A 25,000-nucleotide genomic window follows, 5' to 3' on the forward strand; every position below is an offset into this window, starting at 1 on the left:
CTGATGTTGGTAGAACCCAGTATGCCTTTTTGTCGGTCACTGTCAGCGAATCCCTTCGTTTACATCCCGCTTCAATGGCCCATAGCAACGAAGCAACATGGGAGCAGCTCTCTCCAAGACCAGCCATGCAATCACAATGAGCAGACAGAACTTTGCCCGAGTTTTCACACACGACCCAAGGGGTCAGAGGCTTTTCTGACATTCTTTGAGAATGATTAACCTAAAAAATAAAACGTAGTAGTTACTATACTGTAAAGAATCAACGATCGGCGCGAGAACAGCTTGATCCATCATTTACGAGTGTAAACACTCTTTAACAAGACGTTATGAAAACTTACCTTTGCTATTAACAGGCGATTTTCGCCGAATTTCTTGCACATAACTTCCCTTACCCAGCCGTTCGCAAAGTTCTGATAGCAGTCTAAGCTTTTATAGCTCATCAATTGCTCCTGGGTGTACGGGCTAGCAGCAAACAGAAGATACATCCCCACGTTTATGTACGTTACGTCTGGCCAGCAATCGACATCGCCAATCCACTCTTTGCGCGGAATTTCGTAAGGATCTTGTCCTTCGATAGACTTTAACTTTTCGAGATATCTTTCCTTTGATTCTTTCTGCTGTAGATTTTCAAAATAACCGGGTAACAACCCACGCTTCGTAGTCGCTTTCGCCGCCATGCTGTAAACAAACTGAAGCTTGTCCTCCAGTTCGCAATGTCACGTGATGTGACGTCACGCTTGAAATGGGTCTATAGGCAAAGGTCCTCCTGCGTTTAATGTTTTCACAGCTTAATTATCTAAAATATCAAAAGGGTTGCATATGGCTTTTAAAGAAAAGATTTTCGTAAAAAAGTAACAACCAATATTGAGGCGGTACCATGTCTTTAACCTTTATCAATTCTATGTTCAACTTGACCTACTTTGAGTAAATTTCAGTGTGGGAAATAGCTGTATGATAACTTTGAGGTCGAATTTCTTCTAAATGAAGATATCAGCACGTTGGGTTGCATATGGATATGTTTTCTTAAAAAGTATAAAGGGCTCATGCAACATATGAAGGAAATCCGATGTCTGGAAATAGTATCAAATCTAGCATTTCTGGAACATATATTTTCTCTCTTCAATTCCTCCCCGTCCTAAGGGCCTTTGGGAGTTGAACGGATTTATTTTGAACTTCGCGCGTGCATATTAAAAACTCTAAGCTCCGCCTTCATGAACAATTAAGCAATTATGAACAACGGCAATGTTTTACCTCATTTATATCTATATACGAAATCAGTAGTAGCTGTGGAATGGCGGTAAATATTTTAAACCCCTCTCAAATACAAGAGCGAGTCTCTCTTTGCATTCATCTATGCGAACTGAATCGACACATCTGCTTTCGAAGGCAGCGATAAGCTCCTCCGGTATGTGTTCGCTCGGTTCCCACGTGTTCTCAGCCGCAGAGTAGTCTTTCCATTGAACGAAGAACTCGCATTTACCACCCTGGATTCGTTTCGGGACAATTCGCTCCACTTGGTAAACACCCAAGGTAATGGGCTTTGATCTCGGTCGGTATTTTAAGTTACAACCACGATCGCGAGGTTCCTCAAATAACGACGCGTAAAAGCCTGGCGGATGTCTTGCTCGTTTCAACATTGTTGTTTCGAAGGTAGTTTTCAGCAACTGAATGGGTCTAAGTGTAACAGATCTTTTTTTTATGTTTTACTCTATTCGAACGGATGGAAAATTGAATAACTATTTTCAGCAAACAAGAGACGTTCCCACTGGGACACAGGGAAATCACAGACAAAAATAACACACAATAAAAGCGGCTTTTTCTCAGATCGGGCCGAGTAGATAACTGGCAATGAACGGAAAAAGTGTATAGTGAACTCACTCTTCATGTCTGTCTTTAAAAAATTAACATCGATCGGCTATTTGTGCTTCTTTATTCCAAGATTTTCCTAAGAAACGGCTAAAAAAAAACGTCCCATGCCCTTCTCTAAAATACTTCTAATTGAAAAATGTCAACAAAAGAATTTGCTTGCCATGCACTTACAATGAATAGAGCGGACAACTCTTTAATCATTAGTGTTATTGTTCCCTTATCACACCTTGAAAATTTACTCTGCTCATCTTGACGTTTGATTGACAGTTGCGGAATTGGGCGAAGGGACTCTAGTATTCCCTGAGCTTTATCAGTTGACCAATGGTATCCCAGCAGTGCTGGATGTGCATTTCTTTATGCCGGACTTACTACGTATTTCGCACTGCAAGTAAATATCACGGAAAACAATAGCATTCTGCGCGATCCCGGCGGGATGTTACGAAAGTTGGTGTTCTCAATAACAAAACAGTCGCGGTTATGGTTGGTCGAGAGGCTGACGCTTTGGAATGTAGGGATAAGTCTCGACTGTCTTTCATGTTTTTGTCGTTTCACTTTCAAAAGCATTAGCCACGAAGTGGACAACTTCATTTGGTAACGGTACGAGCAACTTTGTACGAGTAACGTTTTAAGGGCAAAGCCTGAAATGAATCAGTGCTGTTTTCTCGGTTAATTTTTGTCCTGTGACCATTAAGTTGTGTAAAATTGTGCAAAATTCGCCACCGAAGTAAAATGGACTCGTTTCAAAGCGACTTGGTCAAACCTTTGCAGTTTCACATCCTATGAGTCATCCTCATCAGCTATGAAGAGATTCGTTTTTAGCGACATTCGTCTGGTAAGTGCGCTTGTTACTTGCAAAATGAAAAATCTTTTCAAATGCTTCCATATTGCAGAATGTTAGAAAAGTTCCCAAACACTATAGTAAAAGGTTTATCTTTCTTGTTAAGCTAAAAATTTAAACGCTGTTAAGTCGTGGAATGCAACCTAGGTAGTATGGGTATTCCGAATTAAGATTACTCCTGATTTACATCTGTGATCATCTCTCCCGGTTGTTAAAACGGAAATGAAAACAAAAATGCTGAATGCTTGCGATGCAACATCATTGATTTTCCAGTGGCTGAATTTGCAATCGTTTTCTATTCTTTTTAATGAAACGGAATGATGCCCCAAAATGAATCAGTGAGTCAGGCTATTACACACGATAGGAGTTTGTTTCCTTGATAAATGTTAACTTCTTTAGCTCACAGCAACCACATACATGACATAAACTAGCTTCCCCCCCCAAAAAATAAATTAACCCCAAATGATCTACATGTATGAAGAAAGAGCTCTCTTTACCCATATCAGTGTCAAATCAGTTCAATTGATATGTCATCCTACACAATAAAAGCTTTCCGCATTTGTTAAAAAATTCAGTGAGGTTTTTGCGAAAGCTATTTAAATGTTTCCGGTTTAACTAACTGCCTTTACAGAAATAAGAGAATAGAGAGAAAAATTTTCTGAGTTTCCTCACGCGATTAGAAAGACCAGAAGTTCTTTTTCGATAACAAAATCCAGCTACAAATTTTCAGTAACCATCATGATGACACGTCTTCAGAAGGACCTCTAAACTCGATATCAAAAGAATTCTAAATATAAATGTGATGTGAGGCGGGCACCACCTGTGGCCATAATTTTCATCAGCAATAATTGTGACCTCGTTTGCCTTTTGTGAAAGTACCAAGGTCTTCCATGGGAAGATAAGTCAGTCTTTGACACCGCGTGCTCACGACTAAAGATGTTTTAATTCCCTGTGAGGAACTGAAGGAAGTGTAATTGATCGTTGCGCTTATTTTTCGAATAAAAGTAGTTTATGCACCACAGCCGTTAAATTGGTAGGGATGTTGCAGTCCTAAATGCAATAACTCTCCTAAATGTAATAAAGTCCTAAATGTGATGATATTTGGTTTTAATGTAATTATATCATGATTCACACCTTTTCTTTTGTTCTTCAACAACCTTTATTTCACTTATCACCCCGTTGAGTACTAAAAAGCTGAAAGTCCGGGGAGGGCTTTATAATGCAGCAGGGAAGAGCGGGGCTGATGAATTGAATTTGATTATAAATGAGGGATTTATCTGTATAAATCCCTCGTTTCAGGGATCATTCCGTTTCGCTCCACTGTCCATTCAGACCAAGTACGAACTGCCCACGATGTATTTATTCTTGTATTTGGCGGTATTCGAGATTCCTTCCTTTTCTCAAGTTCTTCATCGTCAACGATCAAAATCTTCGTTACTGCTTCTGGGCAATTCGATGGGTCCGTCCGTCCATCCTTGATGCTTTCCTCAGTCACTACTTGCTTTAAATCTTTCACACGTGAATTTCGTGGAACAGGCTCATCACAAGCTACTAGGCCGTCTAAAATAGAATCGATACTAACATTTTGTTGTTATATTTCTTCAGAAAAACAATTTTGAGTAAGAAAAAGCTCCTCGTGGTTATACATGCCGTCCATAATGACAGCACAAAAGCAGAGAATTGAGTCATTGGAAAACATTCGTACACTTTTACCGAAAAACTAGTGAACAAGAACAAAAACAAAATATCAAACAATAGAACACATAAACAAAAAACAAAGAAAATGCAATGCCAAGTCTCTTGTGGACTCGCCAAAATATCAAAGTACAAAAAAATCTAGCACTTGTCACGGAGGAATTCGCAACAACTTCTCATAGTCCTGTAAGAAACGCACACATCAGGTTGCTTTCATTGTATCTGCCTCGATCCGACGGTGTGACTGTACTAATTAGCCGGTGTTTGGCCCCTTGAAGAAAGGATCCCTCATGAATAATATCATTAAAGAAGTCAGATAAATACCTCCGTTTTCGGTATTTATCTCTTACTAAATTCCTAAATGTTGTAACTGCTGTAAATGTGCTAAGCCTCCAATACAATCGTATAACTGCGCTAGCGCATTGTTGTTATGGCAGACATCCACACTGATACGTTAAAGAGACAGCTGTTGTACCAAAAATCCTCTGACCAATATTCATGGCATATTGCGCGCTCGCTGATATCGATAAGCGTTTGTATCGCTATGCGCGAGCCGTCAATATTTCGTGGTGTTGCCGTCTCATTTTTGGGGCCTATGATTGGTTCTAATTTTGAAATTGGCGTCGCTGCACTAAATTGAGTTGCTGACGTACACAAACAAATTACCGCCGCATTCAAATGATATATGTGTTATTCACCAGCCGGGAGGTCCGTATTGTGAAAAACTGTGCCCGAGGTCTTGGACACCACCCGAGGCCGTAGGCCGAGGACGGTACTCAAGACAGAGGGCACAGTTTTTACCAATGCGAAATGACCTATGCAGGTGAATAACATTTTTATTTTTTTCTAACACATAACAAAATACAATGAATGTATGAAGTTCATATATTTTGAACTGCGGTATTAAATACGTATGATGCGCGATCCTTCGCAGTAGATAGCGCTATTTATGTAATAGCGAAAATCAGACCTGAAAAAAATCAGGCCTGTACGGGATTCGAACCACTGACCTCTGCGATACTAGTGCAGCGCTCTACCAATTGAGCTAACAAGCCAACTGGGAGCAGGCCGTTAAGTTGATTCGTAATAAACCCAGTTGGCTTGTTAGCTCAATTGGTAGAGCGCTGCACTAGTATCGCAGAGGTCAGTCGTTCAAATCCCGTACAGGCCTGATTTTTTTCAGGTCTGATTTTCGCCATTGCATAAATAGCGCTATCTACTGCGAAGGATCGTGCATCATACACATAACAAAATGATTGCCAAAAGAATCCAAATGATGCAGGGCTACAATTACGAGTTTAACTACAGGAAACTCCTCCATAAACTTAATAATTTGTTAGCGAGTGGATGATAAAGAATACAGACGTTATTCAAATTAAAGAGAAAGCTTTCACCGAAATATTTTTAATTTGTAAATGTAACTGAAAAGGCTTCCGAGCTGAGATGTTTTGCAAAGTTACTCGAGCGAAACGGATACCGCCCGCTGTGAGCGGCTTGGTGCTAAGAGTAATCGACCCAGCCCGTGTTTTTGCAAGTTCACAGAAAGCTTCCTGTTCATAGTGAATCATAATTAATCCAGATTATCTAATCATTGGCTAACTTGTGTTACTAAAAATGATGTTTCCCTAATTTGGATCAAATAACAGGACCGGATAGCAATGGAAAACCTAACGGTAATAAGAAAGATAACTTCCGTGTGCATGGCCTTACCTGTTGCCTTGTTCCTGCTAGACTCGGATCGCACGCAGAAAGCCATTGAGATCTGCAGCGAATGCTTGATTTTGCTAAATGAAACAAACCAGAACAGCACAGACCAAATTATTTCACTACTTTACAAAACCGTCTATAAAGTTCTCTTCAACGCTTATCGTCGTATTTCTGACGATATAAATGCGGAAAGATGCGGCAGGAAACTACTTGTCTTATGCAACGAGTCTAGTGCCTTACAAGAAGAAGGAGATATAAGCATGGCCCTAGAAAAGTTAGTTGAGACTCAAAACAGATTTCTGGAAGCCAAACAACTTTTTGAAAAAGCCGTTAGTATAAAGAGAGAAACTGGTGATAAAATTGGAGAAGCAAACGCCTGTGCAAGAGTGGGATTTTTCTTTCAAAAACTTGGCGAATGGTTAAAAGCAAAAGATAGTATTGAGAGAGCCCTTGCCATAAGAACCCAGATTGGTGACAAAAATGGGGAGGCAACCGACTATGGAAACTTGGGTACTGTGTTTCAGTCGCTCGGGAAATACGACAAGGCTATAGAGCATCTCGAAAAAGCACTTGTCATTTGGACTGAAATTGGCGACAGAGAAGGAGAAGCAGCTGACTACGGAAACCTAGGTATTGTGTTTTACTCACTCGGGAAATACGACAAGGCCAAAGAGTATCACGAAAAAGCGCTTGTCATCAGAAGTGAAATTGGCCACAGACAAGGGCAGGCAGCTGAGTACGGAAACCTAGGTACTGTGTTTCAGTCGCTCGGGAAATACGACGATGCCAAAGAGTATCTCGAAAAAGCACTTGTCATCAGAACTGAAGTTGGCGACAGAAAAGGAGAGGCAATCGATTACGGAAACCTAGGCGCTGTGTTTCAGTCCGTCGGTAAATACGGCAAGGCTATAGAGTATTACCAAAAAGCGCTTTTAATCAGAACTGAAATTGGCGACAGAAAAGGAGAAGCAGCCGACTACGGAAACTTAGGTACTGCATTTTTGTCGCTCGGGAAATACTACAAGGCTGAAGAGTATCTCAAAAAAGCGCTTGTTATCGCTACTCAAATTAGTGAAAGAAGAAGACTACAAGCATCATGCTATGGAAACCTAGGTGTTATGTTTACGTCGCTCGGTAAATGCGACAAGGCCAAAGAGTATCACGAAAAAGCGCTTGTCATCAGAAGTGAAATTGGCCACAGAGAAGGACAGGCAGCTGAGTATGGAAACCTAGGCACTGTGTTTCAGTCGCTCGGGCGATACGACAAGGCTAAAGAGTATCTCGAAAAAGCGCTTGTCATCAGAACTGAAATTGGCGACAGAAAAGGAGAGGCAGATGACTACGGAAAGCTAGGTGATGTGTATCAGTCGCTTGGGAAATACGACAAGGCTAAAGAGTATCTCAAAAAAGCGCTTGTCATTAGAACTGAAATTGGTGACAGAAAAGGAGAGGCAGACGCCTACGAAGACCCAGCTATTGTGTTTCAGTCGCTTGGGAAATACGACAAGGCTAAAGAGTATCTCGAAAAAGCGCTTGTCATTAGAACTGAAACTGGTGACGGAAAAGGAGAGGCAGACGATTACGGAGAGCTAGGTGCTGTGTTTCACTCGCTCGGGAAATACGACAAAGCTAAAGCGTATCTCGAAAAAGCGTTTGTCATCAGAATTGAAATTGGTGACAGAAAAGGAAAGGCAGACGAGTACAGAAAACTAGGTGTTGTGTTTCAGTCGCTTGGGAAATACGACAAAGCTAAAGAGTATCTCGAAAAAGGGCTTGTCATCAGAACTGAAATTGGTGACAGACGAGGAGAGGCAGCTGACTACGGAAACCTAGGTTTTGTGTTTCACTCGCTCGGGAAATACGACAAAGCCAAAGAGTGTTACGAAAGAGCACTTGTCATCAGAACTGAAATTGGCGACAGAAAAGGAGAGGCAGACGACTACGGAAAGCTAGGTACTGTGTTTAAGTCGCTCGGAAAATACGACAAGGCTAAAGAGTATTACGAAAAAGGACTTGTCATCAGAAGTGAAATTGGCGACAGAAAAGGAGAGGCAGCTGACTGCGGAAACCTAGGCGCTGTGTTTCAGTCGCTCGGGAAATACAGCAAGGCTAAAGAGTATCTCGAAAAAGCGCTTGTCATCAGAACTGAAATTGGCGACAGAAAAGGAGAGGCAGACGATTATGGAAGGCTAGGTGTTGTGTGTTTCTCGCTTGGGAAATACGACAAGGCCAAAGAGTATTGCGAAAAAGCGCTTGTCATCAGCAGTGAAACTGGAGACAAAAACGGAGAGGCAGCCGATTACGAAAACCTAGGCACTGTGTTTCACTTGCAAGGGAAGTACGACAAGGCCAAAGAGTATTACGAAAAAGCGCTTGGCATTACAACTGAAATTGGATACAAGAAAGGAGAGGCAGACGATTACGTAAAGCTAGGTGTTGTGTTTCAGTCGCTCGGAAAATACAACAAGGCTTAAGAGTATCTCGAAAAAGCGCTGGTCATCACAACTGAAATTGGCGACAGAAAAGGAGAAGCAGACGACTACGGAAAGCTAGGTGCTACGTTTCAGTCATTGGGGAAATACGACAAGGCTAAAGAGTACTACGGAAGAGCACTCGTTATTAGAACTCAAATTGGTGATCAGGAGGGAGAAGCAGAAGATCTTGAAAACCATGGAACTTTGTCTAGAATTATCGGAGATTATGAAGCTTCGGAGGTATACTTGGAGAGAGCATTATATATATCTAGAGATATTGGAGATAGAAAGAAAGAGTTCGAGATCCTTTTACAGTTCGCCGTTTTGTTTATATTTCAAAAAAAAAGTAAAGATTCCCTTTCGTATCTTCATCTATGCATTGAAAAGTACGAAGAGTTGAGATCTTTCTTGGGCCTCAATGATGAGTTCAAAACATCATTTCTTGAAAACTCAGGAATATTTCCCTACAAGCTTCTGAGTAGTTTGCTTTGCTTCACCGGAAATTTTCGTGATGCTCTTTATGTTGAGGAATTAAGTCGAGCCAGAGGGCTGTCAGAATTGATGGCAGAGAAGTACTCGGTTGAAACGCACATTTCTGCTGATCCACAAACTTGGTTTGGCATTGAAAACATTTTGAGAAAGGAAAATAATTGTACTTGCCTATATATTTATTTTTTTCAAAATGACGTGCGTTTGTGGATCTTGAAAACAAGTGGAGCCATTCATTTTAAACTAAGTACACTAAGAGAGAGTCTCGCTCAGGCTGGGTTGCCCAAAGATTTGCATTTGAGTAAAGTTTTGGCTGATAATTTCCGAAGTCTTGGTATTTTGTATATTGAAGATTGTGAAGATCGGTCTTTAAATATGGTTGAAATGCAATCTCTTTCCCCCAAGAAAAAGAACCCCGCAAGATTGCGACTCTTGGAGGAGGAAGAGAAAGTCATTTCAAATCTATCTTTCTGTTACAAAATCTTTATTGCCCCAGTTTGGGATTTGCTCGAGGAGCCAGAAGTCATTATTGTTCCTGAGAGCACTTTGTATAAAGTTCCCTTTGCTGCTCTGAAGGAAAAGGAGGGAGCCAAATACCTATCGGACACTCGTAGGATCCGTCTTATTCCTTCTTTGACGACACTCAAGACCATTAAAGACAGTCCAGAGGACTATCACAGCAACACAGGTGCCTTGATAATAGGAAATCCTAAGGTTGATTGGTTGCTGCCATTGCCAGGTGCAAGAAAAGAGGCGGAGATGGTCGGACGACTGGTGGGCGTTCAGCCCTTGTTGAAAGAGCTAGCAACGAAGCAGGCGGTACTTCAAAGGATAAGTTCAGTGAGTCTGATACACTGCTGCCCATGGTAATGCCGAAACAGGAGAAATTGCTCTCGCCCCCTTTCCTTCTTGCAACAGTCCAAACGCTATCCCACCAAAGGATGCTTATATGTTGACGATAGCTGATGTCTCACGAGTGAAAGTCAGAGCTAAACTGGTGGTACTTAGCTGTTGTCATAGTGGAAGTGGAGAGGTGAGAGCCGAGGGAGTTATAGGAATTGCCCGTGCGTTCTTAGGGTCTGGTGCTCGCTCGGTGTTAGCGGCGCTTTGGGCCATTCCAGACTCAGCAACAGAGCAGCTGATGAGACAATTCTATGAACATCTCGCTGAAGGAGAAAGTGCCAGTGAATCTCTGCATCAGGCCATGAAGTGGATGAGAAATAACGGCTTTACCAAAGTGTCCGAGTGGGCTTCGTTTACTTTGATCGGAGATGATGTGAGGCTCGATTTTGGTAAGCAGAGGTAAGATTCATTCATAAAAGGTATTCGTTAAATTACTTTTGAAAGTGGCTATGGCTCTCCAGTTGCTGATGATTTGAGGCGACCATCTACGACCTTGAATAGAAAGACTAGTTTCATATTTACTTTGTTCTGAAGAGTAATAATTGACGTCCTCTGTTTGGTGTAAAAATTTATCTCGAAAGTACTTCTCGACCAATCAGATATACGCGTAAGCGGAAGCCACATGTTTTCCAACTAATTGCTCCTGGTATGACTATTTTGTTTTACAAGTTGTTATCATTTACATTGTTACAGGAAAAAAGACCCTGACAGTTAAAATGACGAGAATGACTCCCAGGAAATAGAGCTAAGAGACTTTTGAATGAATTAATTAAATAGAATACGTAGAGAACAGACTGAATATTTTTTCATTGTCTAGTTCAAGAAAAAGAGATTTTTTTAAAAGTGCACCTAAACCCAATATATTTTTTTCGCTTGACGAAATAAGCTTATTTTTTGAGTATATCTGGACAAAATCTTTTTAATTTGCTCAAATCTTTAGTTTTCTGTGCCCAGTCAAAATACGGAAAATCGGCCACCATCTTGCCCCACGACCGAGTTTAAAGAGGAATGGCCCTAGCGGGTAATGTGACGTCAAATCGAGAACACGAAAGTCTGCATTTTACACATTTTCACTTGTTTGGGAAGGTTCTCGTCGATATTGTCCGAAATATGTCGAATAGGTGTGTTGTATGAGGAATGTGTGAAGCGCGATACCCTCTTGCAAAATTTGCGCGTTGCTACATCCTTCTACAACACACTTAGTTGGCATTTTCGGACAATATCGACTACAACCTTCCCAAACAAGTGAAAATGTGTGAAATGCAGACTTTCGTGTTCTCGATTTGACGTCACATTACCCGCTAGAGCCATTCCTCTTTAAACTCGGTCGTGGGGCAATATGGCGGCCGATTTTCCGTATTTTGACTGGGCACAGAAAATTGGAGATTTGAGCAAATAAAAAAATTTTTGCACAGAAATACTCCAAAAAATACGCTTATTTCGTTAAGCGAAAAAAACATTTTGGGTTTAGGAGCACTTTTAAGTGTATTAGTACTTTGTATTCGGGATCCCGAAATATTTATCCGTAAGGAGATAAAATTTTGATATTCTGCGTTTTCTCTTTCCATATTGAACCGAAGGACGTATTGGTTAGGCACTCAGGCAATGTTTTATTGTAACACAAATTATGATTACAAATTATGTCCTGGTCCATTAGTCTCGTCCAATAAATTTCGCAAAAAGGAAACGAGACCGTCTCCAGTACTGTCACCGTGATTTATTTAGAAATTTTCGAGTGGTGAAACAAAATCTGGGTTTGCACCGCCAAAAACTTAGCAACTCAATTGAACAAATAAAATTGACCGCCATCCCCGTTTAGCCTGCGAGTCACACAACGCGTGACAGAACATACCATTTGCACGGAGAAGTGTTGACATGAGGCTCTTTTGCAAAGTATAATCAGTTAAGTAGTAAAAGAGCCACTTAACTCCGGTTGGGTTTTTCCAAAGCCATTTCTTAGGATTAGTGAATAGAACATCAAATATTTAAAGAATGAATTTGACGTGGCATTTTCACAAAAACCCTTTCTTTTGGTCTCCTTCCTGAAAGATCGGAATAGGAAAATGCATGAATCTGAAAATAGGATTAGGACAATTGGCTATTGTGTGACTTTTATAAAGCGAAAAACTTACACCAGCAATATTATGAATTGTGTGACCTACAGATTGTAATTAAAGAAAAGATGTTTGTTTGCAGGCTCATATTAACTACTGCCCTTTGCTTGTTTCCAAGTTAGCTTCTTAGACTGTTGTTATGGCCATCAAGGGCCTCTTTATATTTCCACCTATTTTATGATTATTCAGAAAATACATACAGTGCCCTTTTTTTGGACGTGGCCAATGTAACTTTCTTAATAGAAGGTAGTTTAGAAATGTGATTCTTTAACCATTCCAAAGTGAAAAATAAATGGTAGCTTAGGAAAAATTTTGGGAAATCTCTTGAAGGTTTGTCTTCGGCAATCAGTTTGCAGAGTAAAATGGTGACAAGCACACTTTCCAAGTTTCTCCATTGCTAAAGGCAGCAAGGAAGCGGGATAAGAGAACAACTGGAGGGATTCGGAACCCTAGATAAATGATCTACAACTCTACATGCTGTCCACAAACGCTATTTTTTTCATTAAGGTCTTATTTTTACTACTGCTCTAATAGTGTTCATTACTGCGAAAATCGCTTTCATAGCTTTTTTTCATCAGCAGCTCAGGTGTTTACGATTTTCACATATTCACAGTCACGTCTTCATCACTTCACGGGTTTGGAGGTCATCAACAACATAATCACTTTTCCTTTCTTTTATAAATCATCCAGCGAAACTCCTATCCATTTTTATACCTCCATTACTGTAGCTCCTGAGCGAGAAAATCTTGCCTCCTGTCTGGGGCGTCTCCGTAGAAGACTTGCCACTTGCTACCTATCTTTTGAGTTCCATAGCACTTCCAAGATCTCTACGTAGTTTATTTACCTCCCGAAGTTTAAATTTCAGGCAACCTGAGTAGCAGAAACGACAACTGTTGATCAAAATTACCGCTTTTGTTCTCGTAATAGTAACTATTTTTCACCTCCCCAAACAGCGTGTTGTCTTTCCACCTCCAAATGCTTGACCAGGAATGGTGTGTTTTGACCTTGGTGCCACTTTCCGTTGGGGTCCTAAACCTGTGTTTTTTCGCTGGATTAACCTGATATAATCTGGATATATCAACAAAGTTGAAATGGTAAATTGGCCACCGTAACTATTACAAAAGCTGACGTTTCGAGCGTTAGCCCTTCGTCGGAGCGAATAGAGGAATTGTGGGTTGTGTGTGCTTTTAAAGGCAGAAAATGGAGCTACGTTATTGGTGGGAACATGGCAACGAGAAAAACATGAATAAATAAGTGGAATGAAAAGCGTTCGTTGATCCCTGTGGGATTTAGACTGCCGGTTTGAAAGATGAGCTTTTGTTCAAGAGTTTTACGGCTTTCCGTGCTACCTAAGTGCAAGGAAAGACCGCAGATTGCCATATGTTACTTAAAATGATTAGGTAAATTAAAATGTCTAGCGACTGATTTCGATGTGTCCTTGTCATTTCTTTCCATGTCTCGAAGGTGTTATCGGAATCGGTCACCTAGTCTTCTGCCTGTTTCGCCGATGTATATCTTTTTGCAATAAGTGCAAGTTATGCAATAGATTACATTGGCGGAGGTGCACGTGAAGTGATCGGTGATCTTAATGGATCGTTTAGGTCCCGATATTTTATCAGTGTTGTGAATGAAAGGACACGTTTTGCATAGTGCACGAGCGCATTTAAAAGTGCCTGGTTGGTCATTAGTCTGAAAAGAACTTCTGACCAAAAAATTGCCTATGTTTTTGTCGCGTTTGAACGAAATGAGCGGAGGCTGCGAAAGGATAGTGCTTGTCTCTGGATCGTTTTGAAGTAATTTAAAGTTTTTAAGAATGATGGATTTAACTGAGTGGTTGTGAGGGTGAAACGTGAGAGTGAATGGAATGCGGTCGGAATCTTCCTTATGCGACGTTTGTAGTGCTGAATGTCGATCAATAAGTTGAGCGCGGTGGTAACCCGCTTGAACGGTTTATGCACTAGTGTGTATTAGAAACCTACAGACTCGCATAATTACTTGTTGTATTCGTCTTCGCATCCATTTCACGTTAAGAATTCCATTCCTTTTTCTCAGTTTCTAAGACTTCGTCGTTTATGTAGTGATGACTCTGATTTCCATCACAAATCAGAGTCAATGTGCCAGTTCTTCGATAAACGTGGTTACCCTGTTTCCGTCTTTCAAGCGGGTTACCACCGCGCTCAACGACGGAAAGGTGTTCTCGGAATCGGTCACCTAGTCTTTTGCCTGTTTCGCCGATGTATATCTTTTTGCAAGAAGGGCAAGTTATGCAATAGTTTACATTAGCGGAGGTGCACGTGAAGTGATCGGTGATCTTAATGGATAGTTTGTGTTCCGATATTTTATCAGTGTTGTGAATGAAAGGACATGTTTTGCATCGTGTCTTACGCTAGTTACTTTGCGCGCCTGCAGTGTGTAGCATCAGTTCATGGCTTAAGGTTACTTCCAACCTTCAGATGCCAAAAAGTCATTTTTTCTTTTATTTGACGAAATTGAAGTCAAACATTTTACCTAACGTTTCCGAAATTTTCGCGGCAACCGCTCCTCCTCATATTATTTGCATATTTTGTTTACATCCCGCATTTGACAATTTCACACGTGGAAACTCTTTGCTTGCGGAAAAATCTTTGCGCATGGAAAATTCAAAAGAAGAAAAAAGTCCTCCTCAACGCTCCACTAAGCGATCGAGATCTAAAAAATATGTCACGGTCGTAATTCGACTTTGTAGAAATTTTACAGAAAGGTTTGGTGGGGGTCTTAGTTTTCGTAATTACGAAAACTGAGAGGGGTCTTAGTCAGTTCGAAATTACGAAGACTAAGACCCCTAAATTTAACGTTAAATTTGACCTAAAACTCAGTGGAATTAAAGGATCAGACAGGAGATTATTTGACAGATTAGACCTATTTTGGTTACAATTTGACTTTATATTTCGACGGATTCGATTTTAGGGGTCTTAGTTACCGTAATCTCGAAAGCAAAGACGGGTCTTAGATCCTAGGTCTTAGTGTTCGAGGGTCTTAGTTTTCGTAACACCCGAATATTCCCAATATATCCTCACAGCCAAATTTATAATCCTAGAGGGGCAACGATCGAAACCCAGGCGATGTCGGCGAGCTCTTCGCAATATTTATTTGTTGCTGAATTGGCTGCTGATTTAACTGAATTAAAAGTAGAAGCATCACTGTGATAGTTATCAGCAATGCTGTAACGAGATGCATTCTTGTTGAGTTTTTCCTTGGAGGTTTTCCTTTTTAAAGCCGAGCTCCAGTCCTCCGACAACACGTGGATAAACGGCGCGTATCTGGTTTACTTCAGTTGTCATTACTGACACTTTCTACCCCAGTGCGACCTTAAAGTTTTACTTTCCAGTTGCGGTTTTAAATTTCTGTTGTTTTTCGGAAGGTAAAGATAAAAACTTTGCCCAAGTGAGACCTATGCCTTACTCCAACTTTAGATGCGGATATCTATACAACTTATCGGAATATTGGAAAAGCCTGACACAATTTCGTTGATTTGTGCCTTGTGAATAAGACTGTGCAGCTATTTTGCTCGGGCTGTGGAATCCTATACCCGATAAATTCAACAGAGGGACCCTAGGTCGTTTCACGCCTTACAGGCTCCTGACACTTCCTAAAGGGAAAAATCGCGTATACTATATCTTTATCGCAAACTAAATTTATGGAGTTTTCTTCTGATGTATGGTTTGTTTGGAATTTATTTCAACTGGCGTGCACACGAATTTTTTTTTACCGAACGATACCCGCGAAGCTGGGAAGTAACCTTAGTTAAGATACAAACGCGCCAAAGACTAGCGCATTCGAGACCTTATTCAGCTCCAGCAGCTAGAGGAATAAAAAAACGTCAAAACTAAAGGTCCACTGGTGATGTAGTGTATTGTTGCCAAAGTTTTGTACTGATTGACTCTCATTATGATTGACTCTCATTATTATCTCATTATTATATTATACTGATTGACTCTCATTATGACTCTCATTACTCTCATTATTAGGTTTTGTAACATATTCACTCACTGTAATTGTAAGAAAGTACAAAAGCAATTAACACTGCAAAGAAACAAGGAATGTAGCACTGCATGTAACACTTATTAACCAGAAACTGCTGATTATTTAAGGAAACACAATTTATGTACTTTGTATTCTCATTGACTTCAAGTGCAGATACGGGCATGTCATGGGGCTAAGAAATGGGCTTACTTGGAGAAATGGAAAATACTTGTTCCATCAATGTTTGGTTCAGAGTGAATTAAGCAACGAAACAGGACGAACTCGATATTATGTAACTGGAACTAATATTATTGCATTCAACCCAAAATTGTGACACAGATCTTTCAGATCTTTCTCTGTTCCCAAAAAAAATAAAAATGCTTGGTACAATGTACACAGTACTAGACATATTGCTGTCCAAGAGAAAACAAGGAAAGTGATACAGTTCAATGACAATGTGGTTTGAGCGATGACTGTTTCGTTTAGTAAATAGGCGTTGCCTTTGATGACAGATATAATTTAATTAACACAACTCGTGATTGACATTAATTCCTCACAATGATTTAAAGTGTTAGCTTGTCGTGATTTAAACTAGTTTTTTTCAGAAGAATCAGTGAGAGAGAAGTCGATTTTTGTATCTGTTCGCTTACCCGAATCTGCTAACCTGAAGTGAAAAACCTGTTTTTACGACCCGCCACAGAAGTAAGTTTCCAGTCATGTTTTCTTGAATTTTACCATGAGATTAAGATTAAATTTACGTTTTCTGATTTCGAATTACAAATGTATTTCTCATAGATCGAATAATCATTAAAGTTTGGATAATATTATACGGTTTGTGGTGGTCGTCTGAGCTGACCAGTTCCGAGTAAGGAAACAATGACATCTTGAAGAGGACCTGGGTTTAATTCAATATCACCTGAAGTCAAAAGCTTCATTCTTGACACGCAAACTCTTCTATTTTGAGTACTTGATGCAATTTTTTGTGGTTAACCGAAAAAGCATGAGTTTGATGTTTCCTTTTATTTGCAGTCAACTTGTTTAGTTTAAATTACTTAATGAAAAATCCTTATGTAACGGTAAACGGACATCAAAGCGAAATTGGAATGTCAAGTGAAATTTGCGAGCAGATGGGTAGTAACGTACCAAAACATGGGGATATGTTATGGAGACGGCAAAGCAATGAACTGCTGATCTTTCTTAAATTTCTACATTGTCTCGTAAACTGAAATCAATAAGTTGAGGACCTAGTGTAAGAAAGAACAAGCGTGGAGATTAACAACGGAAATATATGAAAATAGCTAAGAGAAACCTAAGCGATACAATAAATATGCGATAAAAAACGAAACCTTAATGCACGTCATGGGCTTGCCCCATAATTCAATTACAATAAAAGAACCCTTGAATTTCATAGAAAAATTTCCACGGGACCAGGAGGGCGCGACATCGCTTAATAACATGCACAAAACGTAAGTAAACAATGGCTAGAAAGATATAAGGCAACATGAAAGTTGGGCGTGCCAGTGGCACACGAATGTGCCGGTAAACTTTCCTAAGTTCATGAAGTGGTAACTTCATCACTAATCACACAAGTACATCGTCAAAATTTGTCGCACCAGAGAGTCTGAGCCCATGATATAAAGGGAGGTATTGGTCAACGTTCTAATTGTTTTGACGTTTGCCAATGATGCCAAAAGTACATCAGTAGAAGGGTTTGCAAACAATGCTTATCGACTTACGTCTCTTGCAAATAAAAAGACGCTTATCGATATCAGCTGGCCCACAGTATGCCATGAATATTGGTCAGAAGATTCTTTGGTGGAACAGCTGTCACTTTAACATCCCAATGTGGATGTCCGCTATAACAACAATGCACTAGTGCAGTTAAACGATTGCATTGGAGGCTCATTACATCCAGGACCAACTGTTATTACATTTAGTATCTTATTACATTTAGGACAATTATTAAATTCAGCCCTTCAACATGAGATACATATACTTTGTTAGGCAACGAGGTCAACATTTTGTAAGTCTATTGTTTTTGGAATAAAATTACCGTAAAATTCAGCTTTAGCCTTACGTTTACTTGCAGCATAAGTAGCTTTTTAATCGCAAAGGCTAGCATGAATGCTGGTTTGTCCTGTTCTGTGCTGTGACTATAAAGTCATATCATGTTGTGCAAAAAATCGCCACCGAAGAGATATGAATTAATCACAAAGCCAATCTTCGTCAAACCCTTATGACCTCACATCTTGTTTTCGTTTTCAGCCATATTCATTTGATAAGTAAACTAATTGCCTAGTAATAAACTGCGAGAACAACCCTTTTTCACTTTGCAAAATATCACGAAAGTTCCCTAGAACATTGTAATAAAAGAGTTACTAATTCTTCTTGTTTCTTAAGAAACCCACAACCTTTCAAAACATACCCCCGACTTGATAGCGCGAGCTCCAACACGTGACCATTAGTCAAACTTAAGCGCATCTCATGCTTTTTATATCACGTGATCTGATAAAAGAACGAAAAAGCTAGATGAAAAATCACTTGCATGACAGTTCACTTTCACAGCGTAACAGTCACACAGTTCGTTTTCAAAAAATCTGTGGTCAAGGTTAAAAGGTTTCACCGAATGTGATCGTTTGATTTCTCCTGTTTTATCAATCCAAGCCCATTTTCCATTTATGCCTTATTTTAAGTCGATATTGTGAATTCTAACACTTTCAGCTCGGTACTGAAAGTAATCGACCCAGCTCGTTTTCTTCAAGTTCACATAAAGCTTCCTGTTCGTAGTGACTCATAATTAATCCAGATTATCTAATCATTGGCTAACCTGTGTTACTGAAAATGTTTCCCTAATTTGGATCAAATAACAGGAGAGGATGGCAATGGAACCTAACGGTAGAAGCCGTGATAACTTCCGTGAGCATAGTCTTACTTGTTGCCGTGTTCATGCTCAACTCAGGTCGAGTTCAGAAAGCCATTGGGATGTGCAGCGAATGTTTGATTTTGCTAAATGAGACCAGCCTAAGCAGCCAAGCTAAGAGCAATTTATTTCACGACTTTACAGAGCCATCTATAAAGTTCTCTTCAATGCTTATCGTTGTATCTCTGACGACATAAACACGGATAGATACGGAAAGAAACTACTTGTTCAGTGCAACGAGTCTGGTGCTGTTGCAGAAGGAGGAGATATAAGCATGGCTTTAGCACAGTTAGTTGAGACTCAAAACAGATTTCTGGAAGCCAAACAACTTTTTAAAAAAGCCGTTAGTATGAAGAGAGAAACTGGTGATAAAATTGGAGAAGCAAAAGCCTGTGAAAGAGTCGGATTTTTCTTTTATAAACTTGGCGAAAGGTTCAAAGCAAAAGAGGATATTAAGAGAGCCAAAACTGGTGACAAAAGAGGAGAGTCAGCGTGTTACGAAGAACTAGGAGCGTTGCTTCAGTCTCTCGGGGAATACGAAATAGCTAAAGAGTATCTCGAAAAAGCGCTTGTCATCAGAACTGAAAATGGGGACAGAAAAGGAGAGGCAGCTGACTACGGAAACCGAGGTACTGTGTTTCAGTCGCTCGGGCAATACGATAAGGCTAAAGAGTATTACAAAAGAGCGCTTGTCATCACAACTGAAATGGGTGACAGAAGAGGAGAAGCATCATTTTATGAATAGCTAGGTAATGTGTTTCAGTCGCCAGGGAAACACGAGCAGGCTAAAGAGTATTACGAAAAGGCGCTTGTCAACACAACTGAAATTAGCGACAGAAGAGAAGCACCACGTTATGGAAAGCTAGGTACTGCGTTTCAGTCGCTCGGGAAATACAACAAGGCGAGTATAACGAAAGAGCGCTTGCCATCAGAACTAAGATTGGCGAAAGAAAAGGAGAGGCAGACGACTCCGGTGACCTAGGTGCTGTGTTTCAGTCGCTCGGGAAATACGACTAGGCTAAAGAGTATTACCCGAAAGCGCTTGTCATGAGTACTGAAGTTAGCGACAGAAAAGGAGAAGCAGACGACTACCAAAAACCTAGCTGCCGTGTTTCAGTCGCTCGGGAAATACGAGAAGGTTAAAGAGTATCTCAAAAAAGGGCTTGTCATCAGAACTGAAATTGGCGACGGAAAAGGAGAGGTAGCCGACTACGGAAACTTAGGTACTGCGTTTCAGTCGCTCGGGCAATACGACAAGGCTAAAGAGTATTACGAAAGAGCGCTTGTCATCACAACTGAAATGGGTGACAGAAGAGGAGAAGCATCATTTTATGAATAGCTAGGTAATGTGTTTCAGTCGCCAGGGAAACACGAGCAGGCTAAAGAGTATTACGAAAAGGCGCTTGTCAACACAACTGAAATTAGCGACAGAAGAGAAGCACCACGTTATGGAAAGCTAGGTACTGCGTTTCAGTCGCTCGGGAAATACAACAAGGCGAGTATAACGAAAGAGCGCTTGCCATCAGAACTAAGATTGGCGAAAGAAAAGGAGAGGCAGACGACTCCGGTAACCTAGGTGCTAAAGAGTACCTCAAAAAAGGGCTGGTCGTCAGAACTGAGATTGGCGACAGAAAAGGAGAGGCAGCCGACTACGGAAACTTGGGTACTTTGTTTCAGTCACTCTGGAAATGCGACAAGGCTGAAGAGTACCTCAAAAAAGCGCTTGTCATCACGACTGAAATTGGTGACAGAAGAGAAGCATCATGTTATGGAAGCCCAGGTACTGTGTTTCACTCGCTCAGGAATTATGATGAGGCTAAATTGTATCTCGAAAAAGCGCTTGTCATCAGAACTGAGATTGGCGACAGAAAAGGAGAAGCGGACGACTACGGAAACCTGGGTGTTGTGTTTCAGTCGCTCGGAAATACGACAAAGCTAGAGAGTATTACGAAAAAGCGCTTGTCTTCAAAACTGAAATTGATGACAGAAGAGAAGCATCATGTTATGGAAACCTAATTACTATGTTTCAGTCGCTCGGGAAATACTACAAGGCCATGGAGTATCTCGAAAAAGCGCTTTTCATCAGAACTGAAATTGGCGACAGAAAAGGAGAAGCGTACGACTACGGAAACCTAGGTGTTGTGTTTCAGTCTCTCGGGAAATACGACACGGCTGAAGAGTATCTCAAGAAAGGGCTTGTCATCAGAACTGAAATTGGTGACAGAAAAGGAGTGGCAGACGACTATGGAAACCTGGGTGCTGTGTCTCCGTCACTCGGGAAATACGATAAAGCTAAGAGTACCTCAAAAAAGGGCTTGTAATCAGAATTGAAATTGGCGACAGAAAATGAGAAGCAACCGACTACAGAAACTTGGGTACTGTGTTTCGGTCGCTAAGGCAATACGAAAAGGCTATAGTGTATCTCGAAAAAGCGCTTGTCATAAGAACTGAAATTGGCGACAGAAAAAGAGAGGCAGCCGGCTGACTACGGAAACCTAGGTAATGTGTTTCAGTCGCTCGGGAAATACGACATAGCTAAAGAGTATTACGAAACTTGCGGCTAAATACAGGAATCGATCCGACTTGTGATTGGTCTAGATGAAACCTGTTTTGTCTGTGTAAACTTCACTTAAGTGTAACCTAGTAAGCATGTATGGAAAAGTGACCATTCCTGTCGCCAAAGTCTCTATGCGATCGAATCTCCAGCCCATGATGAATGGACGTCGAGTGTAATTTGTAATAGTGATGCTTTTTTTCAGTCATTGTTATTGAACATTCTTCACGACTTTAAAGGTTAGGGTTAGGGTTAATACGGCACTTATTTAGCTGGATCGATTGCTGCAATTAGCAAGAAAAAAGGCCCCGGCTAAATACAGGAATCGATCCGACCTCTTATTGGACGAGAGAACAAAGAGAATACTTAATACACGTCAGCAGGCTCAAAGATAGTTGAAGCGACCTGAAATATTTGAACCCCTCATCACGCAATGTTTTGAAGCCTGGGGTCCTGTATAAATATAGATGTCTACTCTACTCTAATGCCTTCGAATTAAATTTTAGGATGGGAAAAGAAACTACAAAGGGACAAAGTTTCTGCTTTAACACTTACAGGAAATGTTACCTCTGATAGCAGAAACATTTCATTGAATTAAAAAAATTTTGTATTCTACAACTCATAATTCCACAGAAGACAGAAGAAAAGATTTTTTCGGTTTGCTAGTAAGAATGCAATGCAAGCACTAATGCAAATGAGACAGCAGATACCAGTGAATGAAGTTAGAAAAGAGGTCACTGACCTACCTGCTTGCATGAGGAAGTGATCGAAGCTGACATTACATCTGGCAAGGAGTTCTTTGAAGATACTGCTTGGGACCAAGTGTTAGCTACAGGTACTACATCTTACATAATGCTAAGAAACACAAAAACCTAGACTACAGAAAATCATTCCACCAAACTTTTTTTCACATGTTCAATCTGAGTTGGCATCAATATTTACCCCAGGGACTTTGTCATGTTTATAAGTGAAGAGGAAGTGATAATGTACTCGATTTGTTAGACTTAAAAATATTCCAATTTGGTTAAGGCTGGCCAGACAAAGAGTCCAGAAGGGCCAGAATGCAATAACAGTGAGAAAAAAAATTGAAAATATTTCATACTTCAATGACTTCTCATTCCGAGTAACCCACCTAGATATATATATACATGCACTCTGATTGTCTGCATGTGTGCTTCCAGAAAATAACCAGACACCTCTACCCACTCTCTTATGGGAGATGATTTTGGTGTGAACCCTCCCACTCCTCTGGAAATTCCAATTTAGCTATGTACTTTCTTTATAAAACGTTTGTCTCCCCCTTCCCCCTTCCCCTCCAACTTGGAATGTTATTTTTTACTTTCCCTGGGCGCATATCTTCAGGAACTGCACAATGGTTTCAACATCGCTTTTTCAGAACAAGACATGAAAAGACATACCAAATGGTTCTTTGCTGATAACATAGATGCAACTTAGCATACACCATAGAACCAGTGATATGTTAATTCTTGTATTGATAGTGGAAGAACTTAGAAAAAGCTGGACATGCAGTAGATGTAAAGTTGCGGCACACACCAAAGTCAAAGACGTGTACCAACAACTTTTCATTTTTGACAACCTATAGTTAGAGAAATGATATAGTCGCTTCTCGAGTTTCCGTTTTTTGGAAAGTTGTGGATGAAGAATTATAAAGCCATCCCTTCAAATCATTTTGGCAAGAAATAAGAAAATAGTTTCTTGACAAACTTTTCATTTACATCCTTTTTGAATTATATAATTTTTCCCTTCTCTTTTTTTGTTTATTATCCTATATTTTATGCACTGTTTACTTACAAATTGACCTAAATTGCTTCCATATGAATAACTTTGGTATATAACATAATACACTACTTTACCATGAGAAAAACACACTGGATCTTTGTTATTACACACTGATCATTCCCCTCAGGTGTTACATCTCATTTATTGTCACAGGTCCTGTGCTGGAATAAAGCGAGAACCAAAAAGCTGGTTCTGCAAGAATTGCAACCCTAGTGTCAAGAAAAGAAAGATGCATCAATTTTTTGAAAATATAGGAACAAAGGCAACATTTGCAACAAATGAAAGCATTTTCACTTCCATATATCATAAATTTAATGCATATCCTTAAAATTAACATTTCATTCACTACAGTCAGGATTGCAAGGTGTGTGGTTTTTCACAGAGAAACTGTGATTTCCTGTGTGCAGTGTATGCCTAATTTCATCATTATTTAACATTTATTACACGACTCGGGCAGTCAGAGGGCCAATAACTAAAATCAACCAATCAAAATGCTCTATTGCCGGTCCAATATTCTCTAAGTATTGGACCGGGCACTGTCCCGAATGGTCCCGAATGATACCGCACTTGTGTCCCTTTGAACTTCAGTCGTATAATAAATCTCTTATTAACCAAGCTTGCTCGGGACCGTACTGGAAGAATATCGGCCCTCGGTCTTTTTTGTACGGACCTCGCTGCGCTCGGCCCGTACTGCCAAGACCTCGGGCCGATATTCTCCCTGTACGGCCCTCGCGCTTGGTTAATAAGATATATTTATTTTCTAGAAGTCTGACAACTCAAATGTTGATCTCTTTTATGAAAATTTGTCCAACTTTTTCTGTTCAAATCAAATCACTTTAAACATCCTATTACTGACCCTTACCGATAATTTCTGAAGTAACCAAGGCATGTATATAGCAAAAACTAGAGATTTAAACAAAAACGTAAAGGAATGAAAAGCAATGAATATCAGCAACCTGTACAAACATTGATTCATTCATTAAAAATCCTCTTGGGTTCTATCAATTTGTTTAATAATCCAGTTTTCATAAGTAATAAGCAGATGGTGACGTTAATATCAACCATGCATTTTAGCAGATGTAACAAATCAATGATGAATGAAATTAATGAATAATCAATGAGTACTCATCGGGTAAAAACTGATAAGTCATTAACTAGTAGGTAGGAAATCGATGACTAATTGATGGGCAAGAATTTTCTGGCCAATTGAGTACTCATTGTTGTCATCGATGAATAATTGATGCATTCGATTACTCATCGATTATCTGATGATTATCCATTGATTAGTCATTGATTCCCCTAAACATACAATCTCCACCAATTGCCTTTTTTAAACTTATTTCCAGGGATACAGTTTTACTAATACTTACAATAATTATCCTGTACGAAAGAAGCCATCTTACCTTCATTTCTTCCTCTCCACTTCTTTCAACCTCTGATCAATTTTTGTTGTATTAGGAGAGTACCTTATCAGCTGAATAACTGCTTTTTACTAAAAAAAAAAAAAAAAACAGCAACGCAACGAAACCACAGAGTCGTTCACGAACCCGCAAAGAAAATGGTCTCTCTTTGTTCTCTCGTCCAATGAGAGGTCGAATCGATTCCTGTATTTAGCCGGGGGCTCTTTCCATGCTA

The 25,000-nt window shown here is 40.1% G+C and overlaps 1 protein-coding gene, 1 long non-coding RNA gene and 2 pseudogenes across 3 annotated transcripts in view; 3 read left to right on the forward strand and 1 right to left on the reverse strand.

Annotated features, from left to right (window-relative positions):
• Nucleotides 1-756, reverse strand: part of LOC148717843 (uncharacterized) — a 2,886-nt gene extending 2,130 nt beyond the window's left edge. Inside the window, exons 1-2 of the mRNA XM_088742996.1 lie at nucleotides 339-756; nucleotides 1-220 (exon numbers count right to left, since the gene is read on the reverse strand). The exon at nucleotides 1-220 is cut by the window's left edge and continues 701 nt beyond it. Coding sequence (XP_088599122.1) covers nucleotides 1-220; nucleotides 339-677 — 559 coding nt within the window. The 5' untranslated portion in view covers nucleotides 678-756. The remainder of the gene's footprint in view (nucleotides 221-338) is intronic.
• Nucleotides 1-25,000, forward strand: part of LOC148717841 (uncharacterized) — a 51,685-nt gene that overhangs the window by 13,562 nt on the left and 13,123 nt on the right. The gene's annotated exons all lie outside the window — the stretch shown is intronic.
• Nucleotides 5,607-10,925, forward strand: LOC111327622 (uncharacterized; annotated as a pseudogene). Its single transcript, XR_015994589.1, has 2 exons — nucleotides 5,607-10,374; nucleotides 10,669-10,925. The product of XR_015994589.1 is annotated as an uncharacterized LOC111327622 (transcript).
• Nucleotides 18,212-25,000, forward strand: part of LOC148717844 (uncharacterized) — a 9,343-nt pseudogene continuing 2,554 nt past the window's right edge.

The sequence above is a fragment of the Stylophora pistillata genome, chromosome 13 (assembly GCF_964205215.1).
Source record: "Stylophora pistillata chromosome 13, jaStyPist1.2, whole genome shotgun sequence".
NCBI lineage: Eukaryota > Metazoa > Cnidaria > Anthozoa > Scleractinia > Pocilloporidae > Stylophora > Stylophora pistillata.